At 46.8% G+C, this 14644-nt stretch overlaps 1 protein-coding gene across 2 annotated transcripts in view; it reads right to left on the bottom strand.

Annotated features, from left to right (window-relative positions):
• Positions 1-14644, bottom strand: part of LOC101682103 (zinc finger protein 345-like) — a 40175-nt gene that overhangs the window by 12598 nt on the left and 12933 nt on the right. For both annotated transcript variants that reach the window (XM_013048088.2, XM_004776864.3), the window contains exons 3-6: positions 12854-12920; positions 10980-11499; positions 10708-10879; positions 7987-8113 (exon numbers count right to left, since the gene is read on the bottom strand). In XM_013048088.2, coding sequence (XP_012903542.1) covers positions 7987-8113; positions 10708-10740 — 160 coding nt within the window. In that variant the 5' untranslated portion in view covers positions 10741-10879; positions 10980-11499; positions 12854-12920. The remainder of the gene's footprint in view (positions 1-7986; positions 8114-10707; positions 10880-10979; positions 11500-12853; positions 12921-14644) is intronic.

Raw genomic sequence — 14644 nt, 5'->3', positions numbered from 1 at the left:
TTTACATACACTACTAATAAAGTATCTGCAAAAAAAAATTGAGAAAACAATCCCACTTAAAATAGCATCAAGAAGAATAAAATTGGGCGCCTGGGTGGCTCAGTGGGTTAAGCCTTTGCCTTTGGCTCAGGTCACGATCTCAGGGTCCTGGGATTGAGTCCCACGTTGGGCTCTCTGCTCAGCAGGGACCCTACTTCCCCCACCCCTCCGCCTGCTTGTGATCTTTCTCTGTGTGTCAAATAAATAAATAAAAGCTTTTTAAAAAAAAAAAGAATAAAATACTCAAAGAAATTTAACCTAGGAGGTGAAAGATCTATATCCTAAAAATAAGAAGAAACTGATGAAAGAAACTGAAGACAGACGGAAAGATATCCAACATTCTTAAATATCTTGTTCTCGCTTTTGATATTCGCAAAAAAATTTCATTGACATTTTACACAGAAATAGAAAAAACACTTCTTAAATTTGTATGGAACCAAAGAAAACCCCAAATAGCCAAAGCAATTTTGAAAAAGAAGAACAAAGCTGGAGACATCACACTCCTTGATTTCAAAATACTCCAAAGCTATAATCAAAACAGTAAGGTACTAGCATTAAAACAGACCAATGGAAGAAAACAGAGAGCCGAGAAGTAAACCCATGCACACATGGTCAACCAATCTTTGACTAGGACACCAAAAACAGACAATGAAGAAAGGACAGTCTCTTCAATAAATGGTGACGGGAAAACTGGATATCCACATGGAAAACGAAAAAAAGAGGACCTCTACCCTGGGTCTTAAAGTAAGAGGGAAGGTGTGGGGAAAACTTGGCCAAGCCCACCAGCTAGCATGAGAAGCCAGACTAGCTGCCGAGGAGTGTGGGCATTCTGGGCTTACACCCTCTCCCTGCCCCAAGTTTTCCGTACGTACTTCGGGGGGCCAGCCCCACTGCAATGAGGCCAAGGCTGTAGATATTCTCCACATAGACACTGAGGCGCTGAAGAAACTCAACAAGAATAAAAAAATTAGTCAAGAAGCTGGCAAAGAGTCTTGGAACATGGGTTAAAAGAAAAGAAGCTGGCAAAGAAGTATGATGTATTTTTGCTTTCAGAATCACTGCTCAGGGACGCCTGGGTGGCTCAGTTGGTTAAGCCGCTGCCTTCGGCTCAGGACAGGATCCCAAGGTCCTGGGATCGAGTCCCACATCGGGCTCCTTGCTCGTCAGGGCCTGCTTCTCTCACTGCCTCTGCCTGCCTCTCTGCCTGCTTGTGTGTACTCTCTCTCTCTATCTCTGGCAAAAAAAAAAAAAAAAAAAAAAAAAAAATCACTGCTCAAGCAGATCCCACAAGTCCTGGCTGAGGGCTGAGTAAGGCTGGCAAGTCCCCGTCTCTAAGTCACAGCAAGACCCCGGCGGCTAAAGCGGGTGGAGCGAAGCCCAAAAGTGAACAGCACATGAAGAAGGTCCCATGTCTGGTGGCGGCCACTGGCCACGGGAGGATGACGGAGGATGCGCTCGTGGACAACATCTAATGAACTGTAATTTCCTGGGGTCCAGGCTCAAGAAGAATTGACAAAACAGCTGAGCTTCCTACACTAAGAGCAGCATGGGGGAGCCCCAGAGCCTTCACTAAGACAGCCTAGTGAGTCCTAGCGCTACCAATGAAAAAAAGGAAGAAGGAGAAGAGGGAAAAAAAGGAAACTGGACCCTTATCTTACTCCACTCACAAAAATTAATTTGAATTGGAGTAAGAACTTAAACATAAGACCGAAAATTATAAAAGTTTTATTTTTTAAAGATTTCTTTACTTATTTGAGAGAACGCCGAGTGCGCACACATGCTCAAGTCAGTGGGGGGAGGGGCAGAAGGAAAGAAAATTCAGACTTCGTGCCAAACAGAGAGCCCAACACCGGGCTCAGTCCCACAACCCATAAGATCATCACATGAGCTGAAACCAAGTCAGACACCTAACCAACTGAGCCACCTAGGCACCCCTGAAATTATAAAACTTGTAGAAGATATTCAGGGAAAAAAGCTCCTTGATATTGGTGTTGCCAATGATTTTTTGGATATGACACCAAAAGCAAAGGCAACAAAAGCAAAAATAAACAAGTGGCACTGTATCAAATCAGAAACTTCTGTATGGCAAAGGAAACAACAAAATGAAAAGGCAACCTAAGGAACAGGAGAAAATATCTGCAAAAGATCTGACAAGAGGTTTTAACATCCAGAGTATATACAGAACTCATAAAAACAACAACAGGGGCACTCAGGTGGCTCAGTTGAGTGCCTTTGCCTCAGATCATGATCCCAGACTCCTGGGAATGACCCCCAGGTCAGGCTCCCTGCTGAGCAGGAGCCTTTCTCTCTGCCCCTCACGCGGGGTTGTATTTTCTCTCTCTGCCAAATAAATAAAATCTTTTTTTTTTTTAAGATTTTATTTATTTATTTCACTGAGAGAGACATTTTGAGAGAGAGAACACAAACAGGTGGAGCAGGAGAGAGAAGCAGGCTTCCCGCTGAGCAGGGATCCCGATTGAGACTTGATCTCAGGACCCTGGGATCCTGACCTGAGCCAAAGGCATATGCCTAGTGACTGAGCCACCCAGGCGCCACCAAATAAATAAAATCTTAAAAAATCCTCAGTAACAACAACAACAACAACAAATAATCCAATTAAAAATAGGGAAAGGACCTCAATAAACACTTATCCAAAGACATGACAAATGGCCAATATATACACGAGAAGATGCTCAACATTACTAGTATCAGAAAATTGCAAATCTGAATCACAGTATCACCTCACACCACTTAGAATGGCTATTATCAAAAAGCAAGAGGTAACAAGTGTTGGTGAGGAAGGTGAAGAAAAAGAGACCTTTACATACAGCTGGTAAGATGCACTCATACAGACATTGGTACAGAATAGAAGATCTCTAAAAAATTAAAAATAGGGGTGTCTGGTGTCTGACTGGCTCAGTCCCAAGAGCTTGTGACTGGATTGTGAGTTTGAGCCCCACACAGAGCATAAAGATTACTTAAAAATAATTTTTAAAATCTTAAAAAACTGAAAAACAAACTATGATATGGTTCAACAATCCTCTTCTCTGCACACATCCAAAGGCGATGAAATCCCTATCTCCCAGAGACACCTGCAGCCCTGTGTTCACTGCAGCATTATTCACAACAGCCGAGGTACGGAAACAACCTTTCTATGTAGCTTTCTATGGAAAGTATCTTTCTATGGATGAATGATAGATAAAGCCTGATATATATACACTATATATTCAGCCATAAAAAAAGGAAATCCAGGGACGCCTGGGTGGCTCAGTTGGTTAAGCAGCTGCCTTCAGCTCAGGTCATGATCCCAGCGTCCTGGGATCGAGTCCCACATCAGGCTCCTTGCTCCGCAGGGAGCCTGCTTCTCCCTCTGACTCTGCCTTCCACTGTGTCTGCCTATGCTCGCTCTCGCTCGCTCTCTCTCTGACAAATAAATAAATAAAATCTAAAAAAAAAAAAAAAAAAAAAGGAAATCCATATCCATAAATTGACATGGATAAACCTGGAGGACAAAACTCAACAATGCAATAAGTCAGAGCAAGACAAATACTATATTGTGTCACTTATATGTGGAATTTTATTTTATTTTATTATTATTTTTAAAGATTTTATTTATTTATTTGACAGAGATCACAAGTAGGCAGAGAGGCAGGCAGGGAGAGGGGAAAGCAGGCTCCCCACTGAGCAGAGAGCCCGATTCGGGGTTTGATCCCAGGACCCTGGGATCATGACCCGAGCTGAAGGCAGAGGCTTTAACCCACTGAGCTACCCATGCGCCCCTGAAATTTTAAATAAATAAATAAAAGAGGCAGGCCCACCACCACACTGGCCAGGGCCACTCGCCTCCCTCCCACCTGTTCGTAGCCAGCCAGTAGGCACCTATAATGCCGCTCCACTGCAGTCCAGCCAGGGAGCAGGTGCCGGGCCTCCATGTGGTGAGCTCTGTGTGCTCCGGGCCCAGGAGCAGCGGGACACGGGCCAGGCCACCACCGCCAATCTCCCCACCCTTGGAGGCGGCTCCCCGGCCAGCTCCATTTTGTGAGGGGGGCTGGGCCCTGTCCCCGATGTCCCCCACCACCGGGTGGGGGTGTGGCAGGGTGTGGCAGGGTAAGGCAGGGCAGCTTTGTCCACCCCGGTGCCCCAGGGGGGTGGTCAGCATGTGTTGGGCGCAGCCCAGGGCCTGGGCGGGTAAATCGGGGAAAGGACACCAGAGTTGGTGGCCATGCACCAGTAGGACTGACAGTCGGCGGGGAAGTGGGGCCACGGCCAGCCTGCACACCTTTGTGGGGAGGAAACGAGGTGCCAGGGAGGAAGGAGTGGATTTGGTCTCCCTGCAGTCTGGCTTACATGCAAAAAATGCAGCCATCAGGGGGACCCAGGCAGCTCAGTCATTAAGCATCTGCCTAAGGCTTAGGTCGTGATCCCAGGGACCTGGGATCGAGCCCTGCATCAAGCTCCCAGTTCCGTGGGAAGCCTGCTTTTCCTCTGCTAGTTTCCCTGCTTGTATTTCCTCTCTTGCTGTGTCTCTGTCAAATAAACTAATAAAATCTTTAAAACAAAACAAAACAAAACAAAACAAAAAACACCCAAAACAATTGTCTATCATTTATTTTATTTTTTTTTAAGATTATTTATTTATTTATTTGACACAGAAAGAGGTCACAAGTAGGCAGAAAGGCAGGCAGAGAGAGAGGGGGAAGCAGGCTCCCTGCTGAGCAGAGAGCCCAATGTGGGTCTTGATCCCAGGACCCTGAGATCATGACCTGAGCTGAAGGTAGAGGCTTTAACCCACTGAGCCACCCAGGCACCCAACTGTCTATCATTAAAAAAAAAAAAAAAAGAAAGAATGCAGCCATCTGGTAGCTTGCAGTCCCTGGACATGCCCCAAAGGTTGAAAGCGGGCAAATATCAGGACCCATTTTTAGAAAGGTGTCCCTGAACACCACTGACAACATGGTTCTGACAGAATTTCATGACAATGGGTGCCCACAGTGCTACAACAGATACTTCTCTACTAGGCATTTCTGTAGATCACATGGGAAGAAGCCACTATGTGATTCAGCCTCATGAAGACACTGAGGACAGCATGAAGGATCATGAAAACACAAATGGTTCAAAAGACAGTTTCAGAGAACAAGATACCTATCTTCCAACTGCAAATGTAGCAAGAATAATGAAAAATGCCATACCTCAAAGAGAAAACTGTGTTCAAGAATAAGTAACGGTGCCTGGGTGGCTCAGTGGGTTAAAACTTCTACCTTTGGCTCAGGTCATGATCCCAGGGTCCTGGGATTGAGCCCTACATCGGGCTCTCTGCTCAGCAGGGAGCCTGCTTCCCCCCCTCTCTCTGCCTGCCTCTCTGCCTACTTGCGATCTGTCAAGTAAGTAAATAAATAAATCTTTTTTTTTTTTTTTTTTTTTAAAAGAGGGGCATCTGGATGGCTTAGTCGGTTGGGCGTCTGCCTTCGACTTGGGTCATGACCCCAGGGTCCTGGGATCGAGCCCCACATCGGGCTCCCTGCTCTGCAGAAGCCTGCTTCTCCCTCTTCCACTCCCCCTGCTTGTGTTCCCTCTCTCACTGTGTCTCTGTCAAATAAATAAATAAAATCTTAAAAACTAAAAAAAAAGTAAATAAAAAAATTTTAAAAATGACTAAGTGAGTTCATCAGCTTTATAACACCTGAAGCAAGTGAAAAATGTCATGAAGAGAAACAGAAGACAATCAAGGGAGAAGATATTCTCTTTGCCACACTGACCTCAGGCTGTGACAGTTATGTTGAGCCTCTAAAATTATACCTTCAGAAATTCTGAAAGGCTGGGGCATCTGGGTGGCTCAGTGGGTTAAGCCTCTGCCTTCGACTCAGGTCATGATCCGAGGGTCCTGGGATCGAGCCCCACATCGGGCTCTCTGCTCAGCAGGGAGCCTGCTTCCCTTCCTCTCTCCGCCTGCCTCTCTGCCTACTTGTGATCTGTCAAATAAATAAAACTCTTAAAAAAAAAAAACAAAGAAATTCAGAGAGGCTATGAAAGGAGAAAAAGGAATTGGTGGCAGAGTCATAGCTACAGATGGACTAAGTGAAGAACTTCCAGAGGAGGCACTTCCTAACCAGTTACCAGCTGGCCTAGTAACTGCAGATGGTCAACAACCACGTGCCATGGTTTACAGGATGTCGTATCAATAGATTTCTGGTGTTCAACAAATTCAGTCTTCATGATCTGAAGAAACAGTGGCATGGGGAGTGGAGAGAAGTGAAAGAGTCTGTACGATTCTGGAAAAAGACATGAGAAGGAAGTGACTGAGGAACAGATGTCCCTTTGAATACTAGACACCTGTAATGTCGCTTCCTGATGCTTGACTAACTGAGGTGTTCTTTTTTTTTTACAATTTTTTTTTTTGAAGAATTTATTTATTTGACAGAGAGAAATCACAAGTAGGCAGAGAGGCAGGCAGAGAGAGGAGGGAAGCAGGCTCCCCACTGAGCAGAGAGCCCAATGTGGGGCTCGATCCCAGGACCCTGAGATCATGACCTGAGCCGAAGGCAGAGACTTTAACCCACTGAGCCACCCAGGCGCCCTGAGGTATTAATTCTGACTTGAAAATCTTTGTTATGAATGTTTGAAAGAAAAATTTGGATTTTAAAGGTATTAAAATGGGCACTGGGTGGCTCAGTTGTTAAGTGTCGGCCTTCGGCTCAGGTCATGATCCCAGGACCCTGAGGTCCTGGGATTGAGCCGCCCTGCTCAGCAGGAAGCCTGCTTCTCCCTCTCCCCCTGCTTGTATTCTCTCTCTGTCAAATAAATAAAATAAAATAAATAAAAGAAAGAAAGGAAGGAAGAAGGAAAAAAAGAAAGAAAAAAAGAATTAAACTATTTTTGCTTTGTAGTTAAACAACAACAACAACAATACACTGTTCAACTCACAGAAACAAAGAATAGAATGCCAGGGGCTGGGGGCCACAGGAAACAGGGAGCTACTGTCAGCTACAAACTGATGCAGTTCTGTGAACCTAATGCACAGCATGGTGAGTACAGTTAATAATAATGCTGAGCTGCATACTTGAATTTGCTAAGAGAACAGATCTTAAGTATTCTTATACACCCCAAAAAGGTAAAATGCACAGCGACAGATTCGTTAATTAAGCTGTTTGGAGTAATCATGTTATAATGTATATGAATATCAAGTCCTAGCACTAACTACTTTAAATATAAATACACACAATATTACTTGTCAGTTACGTACGCCTCAATAAAGCTGTTTTAAAAAAAGGAAAGAGGGGCGCCTGGGTGGCTCAGTGGGTTGGGCCGCTGCCTTCGGCTCGGGTCGTGATCTCGGGGTCCTGGGATCGAGTCCCGCATCGGGCTCTCTGCTCAGCAGGGAGCCTGCTTCCCTCTCTCTCTCTCTGCCTGCCTCTCCATCTGCTTGTGATTTCTCTCTCTGTCAAATAAATAAATAAAATCTTTAAAAAAAAAAAAAAAAAAAAAAGGAAAGAAATCTGAACACTGTAAGTAAAACAGTACAAGACAGTCTTAAAAATACAGTCCATGGTCCAGGTAGGTAAAGACCACGATAATACCTGTAATTCCCAGCATAAGGAAGCACAATGAACTGTCAGATAAAAAAAGGAAACAAAACCAGGGACACAAAAGTAACACAGACCTAGAGAGATGACCTGGCCAGGGAGAGGACAAACAAGACACCATCCACTAGCCTCACTGCAAGTCTACTGAACTCCAATTCCTCCTGCGAGGGGTCAGCGCAGACAGCACTGGGTCCGTGGGGAGAGCAGAGGGGACTGCGAAAACCCAGCCCCAGCAAGGACCTCGACTACCCAAGAAACTGCTGAAGCAAGCAGTACCTATGGTCTGCATGCTGGAAAGGACAAAGCACCCTCTGCAGGGGGTAATGCAAAACCCAGTTTACATCGCTGGGAAGGAGGAGGGCCTTACCCAGTGAAGACAGAAGTGTAAAGTTCTCCAGCATCACATCGCGGTACAGCCGTCTCTGAGCCTCATTAAGGAGACGCCATTCCTCCTGGGAGAAGTACACGGCAACATCCTCAAAGGTCAGGCCACCCTGTCAAGAATGGGATGGATAAAACCAAGAACATTCTCTGAGAATTCACACTCCATCTCCTCTACGTCTACCCCACATTTCTCCTCCTCTGGATCTCCCCACGCCAGAGGAGGTACCAGGCCTTAGAGTGACTAAGAGCTGTTCTCTCCTCACGATCCTGTTCATGCAGCCCTCAGCAACAACAGGCAGGGGGACAGATAAGTGTCATGTAAGCTCTGGGCTGGGCTGCAGGGCCCCATCACTTCTACCAAGCAATTCCCGTACATCTCACAGATTGTACACACAAGAGCTAACCACATGGGCTCATGCTTCACCCTGAGGTTCCCCGTACCAGGGCACTAGGGCGCTCAGCTCATGCTTATTCTCAATGTGCACATCATTCCAAAGACCAAACCTCTCTCACATCTTTGGATCTCTCAAATGCTTTCCCACAGCTCTGCTATCTCTGTGCCCCACACCACAGGGATGTCCCTGGACTCACCCACACACCGGGCACATGGCAACCAGAGTGTTTGAAAATTTCAAACATGATCTTGTATAGCCCCTGTCCTTTGATGGCTCCCACTGACAAAGAAAGTCCCAAGTGCTGCTTGGAAGGCCTGCCTGGAAGACCCGTGATCTTTGCTTCAGTATTAGTCACCCAGAACCACAAGTCAATTTCAGATACATGTGACCCTCTGATACTTCTGTGCTTCCCTTGCTGTCCCTTAGCAGCAATAACCCTCCTGTCTCCATTTAACCTTCATTAAAGGCACGTCAAATCCCCATTGGTCTCCAAGCCAGGCACAAATTTCTGCAGACCTTGTCCACCAGCAAGACTGAAACACCACAGATGCCATAAAAGCTCACCACAAGATTCTGGTCAATCTGTACAGTAGTGAGTAAACAGTGGGCCTGGCCTATCATCTTGATTTAATTACTACTCTGCCTCCGTAGCCATGTCATGTCCACTCATCCCAGGTAAGTCTTGGCTGCCTGCCAGATCATTCTCTCTTCTATACTGCTCCCACTATCAAATTTCTCCCTCAGCGTGCACCCTCTTCTTTCTAACTCACTAGTAGCATTATCACCATGACACCACAACCTGCATAACCCCTCCTATATGTGATCCAAAACTCCCCCTTGGTCCACACAATCAATACCCATCACTTTTGGATGTCTCCATCCTGGACCTCTCCCCAGATTCCAGACCTGTGTGTCCCGCAGACCATCTGATGCTTTTACTCAGTTCTCTTAAACTTCTCAGATTCTTAATAGGGCCAAAAACCTTAAGATATTCTCGGTGGAAATTAACCTACCACCAACTTCCCCATCCCAGATGATGGACCTTCCATAGCTTCAGCTGCTAAGACCAAAAACCCTGAGATCATCCCTGACACCTCCTTTCTCTCCCTCATCTACAACATCCAAAAGTCTACTTGGCCCTTCTTAAAAAATGGACAAAAGTCCAACCCTTTCTTCAACCTCTACAGCCAGCACTCCTGTCCATCGATTATAGCCAACTGCCTCCTCCCGGGCTCCCAGTCTCCTTCCTTAACTCTATAATCGGTTCTCCACTGGAGAACAGCAGCCACATGGAGCTTGTTAAACCTGGGCATCACCAACTCTTTCTTTCTATCCAAACTGCCCGCTACTTCACTAACAGATGCCCAAGTTCTCAGACAGCCCACATTACAGACTTGATTCTTGATCTGCTCTTTGTTCGTAACAGAAAGAATGAAGACCTGCTGTAGCCTGTTTCTAACTCCAGCATGCCTCCAAGCATTTACACGAACTGGAATCTGTTCCTGAGATAACCTTCCACACCTGTTTACACTGGCTGACTAAACAAAGAACACCTCCATGTAACCCTTGGCTTGCATGCAGGACCCTGAACTTGGGGTATCTCGAAGGTCCCAGACCCAACAGCTGGGAAAATATGTGAGTTTCAGGTTACCACGCTCCCATACACTATAGGGTGGTGTCAGGGCACGCAAGGAACTGGGAGACCCTCTTCCTCCTTCTGTAGGTGCCACAAGTGCCTTTTCAGCCTCCAAAAAACTATGGGAAGAGTAAGGTAAACTGAGTGAGCTGGGCATCCTCTGTAGTCAAGTGACCTGTTAACGGACCAACCTCTGTGCCTCAGTGCTCCTCCCACCAGCTCTGCGACCTCAGACAAGAACTCCACTCCCAGGGCTCCCTCGTCGTCATCACCCCCATTCCAGCCCGTGCTCCCTCGCGCAGCTTCTGGAAAGCCGCTAACACCCTAACACAGACTGCATCCCTTTTCTGCTCATGACCCTCCAGGGCCTTAGGAGCGAAGGTACCGCACCGCGGCACGCCAGTCCACGGGTCTCCGCCTCACGCTCTCCGTCCCCTCGTCCCCTGAGGTTAGAATCCTCCCGCCTCAGGACCCCTGCAACCCCCGCCCCGGCGGCCCCTCAGCCCGGAGCCCGCTCCCGCACGCAGCCAGCCGGCGCTCACACACGCGCCCCCGCCCACCGGCGCCTCCCTGTCCCGGACACCGGGGCCTGGGCCGCAGGGCCGCGAGCAGGCACCCCGCGCTCGGGCCTTCGGGGTCTGGGTGGGGGAGGGCCCGGGGGACGAGCGCTTACCTGCGCCTGGTCCCTGGGCGCGGCCGCCGCCATCGGACTCAGTGGGTGGAGGGGACCAGCTGTCCCCTGTGGCGTCGCTGAGCAGCGGACCCAAGTCTGTGCGGCGGGACAGCGCCTCCTCCCGCCCGTCCTCTGGTTGCGCCACCACGACCCAGCCCCGGGGTTCCCGAACCTGGGACCCGGTGAAAGAACCAACGAGAACCAGAAATGACCAGGATGAAGAGGGCCGGAAGCCCCGCCTCGAGGCGAAGCGCAGGGCAGATATCCCTCACCTTAGTCCCTCATTGGCTCATGACTGCGGCCTCCCATCGCAGGACGTTCTGGGAAATGTAGTAGCCGCAAAGGGCGCTCACAGCGTTCGACCAGAGGACGGTCCAGGTGGCAACCCCGGGATGCTAGTGGTGCTCCAGCGTCCGAGCGGGAGGCGCTTTGCTCGTGGGTAAACGCGGCGGACAGACGTTATTTTAACTCTCTAAAAAGCCCAGCCTGCGCCATGGGGATGAAAATATTTGAGATGTCCGGAAATCCTCTATCAAATGACATCTCATTCCATAGGTCGTTCAGACGTAAAAGAGTTCACGCACAGCTGGAAACATTATGTTGTTGTTCTTCAAATGTGCATGGCCTGAAGCATTACTCACTTTGGTACTATTGTGCTTGTCAGGAAGAAGAAAAAAGACTGCATACAGGGCCAGAACAGAAGAGCAAGAGAAGGTATGTTAGGCTGCCCTGAAGGGATGCCGGTGGACAACAGGTATCGTTTCCGGTTCCCGCAGAAAACTTCTCCATTACCTGTGTCATCAGTGATTTTGACAGATGGAAGCAAAAATCAACAGAAGTGGAAGTAAAATTGGAAGCTCCATACTAAATCCTCTAAATTTTATAAAAAGCTAATTTATGGGGCGCCTGGTGGCTCAGTGGGTTAAGCCTCTGCCTTCAGCTGGGGTCATGATCTCAGGGTCCTGGGTCAAGCCCCGCATCGCATTGTGTTGTCTGCTCAGCAGGAAGCCTGCTTCTCTCTCTCTCTCTCTCTCTCTCTGCCTGCCTCTCTGCGTACTTGTGATCCTGTCAAATAAATACATTAAATATTTTTTTTAAAAGCTAATTTATAACTGTGTGGCTTTTTAAAAGATTTTATTTTTAGGGGTGCCTCGGTGGCACAGGTCCTCATCACACATTGTACTATAAATGCATCGATCTCCCTTCAGTTCTCTGAATTCCACATGTACCCTTCCAACTCAAGAGTATTCCCAGGTCTTTTTTTCTCCAAATGAAACCTCCCCTCCCCCTTCCAGCTATGCTTTGTTAGTTAGAATTTATCTTTTTAAAAAAGATTTTGGGATGCCTGGGTGGCTCAGTTGGTTAAGCAGCGGCCTTCAGCTCAGGTCATGATCTCAGTGTCCTGGGATCGAGTCCCACATCGGGCTCCTTGCTCGGCAGGGAGCCTGCTTCTCCCTCTGCTTCTGCCTGCCATTCTGTCTGCCGGTGCTCGGTTTCTCTCCCTCTCTCTGACAAATAAATTAAAAAAAAAAAGATTTTATTTATTTATTTGACATAAAGTTTCAAAAAACTTTATGTATCTGTAGTTCCCCACTAAGCAGGGAATCCAATGTGGGGCTCCACCCCAGAACCCCAGTTTTCTTTTTCTTTTTTAAACATTTTATTTATTTATTTGACACAGAGAGAGAGAGAGATCACAAGTAGGCAGAGAGGCAGGGGGAGAGAGAGAGAGAGGAGGAAGCAGGCTCCCTGCTGAGCAGAGAGCACGATGCAGGGCTCAATCCCAGGACCCTGAGATTGTGACCTGAGCCGTAGGCAGCAGCCTTAACCCACTGAGCCACCCAGGCGCCCATGTGTTGGGTTTTCAACTTATGTCTGGACAAAAGTACTTTGGAGCCACTTGGTAGACTATGACATAAGAATACATAGTGTTAATGAAGAACAACATGAATGCATGTACTGGGATAATATATCTTTCTAGAATCCTGAAAAACAACATCCAAGAATTGTTTTTGGTAGTAGTTTTTCCTTTTTATTGGTACAGTCTATTCGTAGCAATAAAGGAATTTAGCAGGAGTTACAGGACCCAGGAGAGGAAAGAGCAAAATCCAGGCACTTTGGGGACATCATTCTTAGCTCCACCTACCTCAAAATACCGGGGAAAGCTTACTGGTCCAGAAGCCATCTGAGCGGAGACAGGTCCTTCTGGCCCTCTGTGAAAATAAAGGACAAGTTTATGTCCAACATCACCTAGAAAATATTTCCTTCCAAAGTTGCCATGGTCTTAAGGAACTATTTAGAGGGAAGCCCGAAGGAGTTTGACAAAGAAAAATTGTTTAACTAAATCTCTTAGTAGATATCGTTTCAATTCAGTCTCTTTGAATCTCTCTTTTATTTTTTTTTTTTTTCTTTTGAAAGAGAGAGTGACAGAAGCAGGAGCAGAGGGGAGGAACAGAGGGGGAGGGAGAAGGAGGCTCTTCAACAGCAGGAAGCACAATGCAGAGCTTGATCCCAGGAGCCTGGGATCATGATGAGTCAAAAGCAGATGCCCAGCCAAGCCACCCAGGTGCCCCTCTTTGAATCTCTTAAAATAACTTGATGCTGGCTGTACCTGGTTGACTCAGTTGGAAGAGCATGCGACTCTTGACTTTGGGGTCATGACTTCAAGCCCCATGTTGGGTGTAGAGATTATGTAAATAAAATGAAAACACAAACTTTTCATATTGAATCCCCCCCTTTTTTTTAAGATTTTATATGCTCATCTGAGAGAGAGACCATGAACAGGTGGGAGGGACAGAGGGAGAAAGAGAAGCAGGCTCCCCGCTGAGCAAGTAGCCCATCTCCTGGCTTGATCCCAGGATTCCAGGATCCTAACCTGAGCCCAAGGCAGATGCCCAACCAACCGAGCCACCCAGGTGTCCCTGTATTGGATACTTTGAAGCGATTACACTTCACTCTTCCATCCAGTACATCTCCTGCTTCTCCTGCTTCTACCACTTCTCATTCATACATTTACAATCTTTTTTTTTTTAACAACTCAAGTTGTTTAAGAGTGTTTTCTCTTTTTCTGTTATCTCAATTCCTATGTAATTCTCTATGTAATGTGTGTCAAACATTATTCTTGTAAATGAGTAGTAGTAATATCTGACAAAGAACCTGCTTCAATTAAGCTGATGTTATAGTCAAGAAAGATAAACTTCAGGCAAAACAAATAATAGATAAAATATGTAATATATTTTCAGATGACAAAGGCACAGACAGGAATTCCACAGATGGAATTCTGTCTCTAGACTGTCTTCAGATAAGGCCTGAACATCCACTATTCCCTCATCCCTCAATCTCCAGATTGCCAGTTTCCCCTAAAAGATCTTGGACTTTCCAGCCTCCACATTTTTGCAAGCCAATTCCTTAAAAATGTCTCTCCCTCTCTCATGTCTCTATTAAGCCAGTATTATCAAGGGAAAGAATGAATATAAAATTTCTCTGTGTTGCTCTGGAGAACCCCGATTAGTCTTTGAAAACTTCCCATGATCAGTACAAAACTGTATGCCCATGTGCTTTCTTATTGGTCCTGGGCAGCAGGTCGCACTTTATTTCATCAGTAATTTTGTATCGATGACAAATTTCTGTGATTAGTACAAAGAAAGTGTTGCTGAAGCCAAGTTCAGCATTACTCAAGAGACAAGTTTTGATTGGGAAGGAATGTGTTTTACTCAGGAGACTGGCACCCTCGGCAGAAGCCAAAAGCCAATTCTGAGGTTGTAGCCCAGCCCAGGGTTTTTTAAAAGAGGCTTAGAGTAGTTATTCAGCAAAGGGAGTGCTGTGAGCTGCAACATTTGTCACAGGCAGACTTGATGGTGCCAGTTAGCTCAGTGCTCGGGAGTTGTGGCAGGGGTGGGGGGAGCTCTTGCTTCATGATGTGCAGGAGCATCCTGTT

The sequence above is a fragment of the Mustela putorius genome, unplaced genomic scaffold (assembly GCF_011764305.1).
Source record: "Mustela putorius furo isolate JIRA1106 unplaced genomic scaffold, ASM1176430v1.1 tig00000196_pilon_pilon_pilon, whole genome shotgun sequence".
NCBI classification, from domain to species: domain Eukaryota; kingdom Metazoa; phylum Chordata; class Mammalia; order Carnivora; family Mustelidae; genus Mustela; species Mustela putorius.
This window is presented reverse-complemented; position numbering and strand designations above follow the sequence as displayed.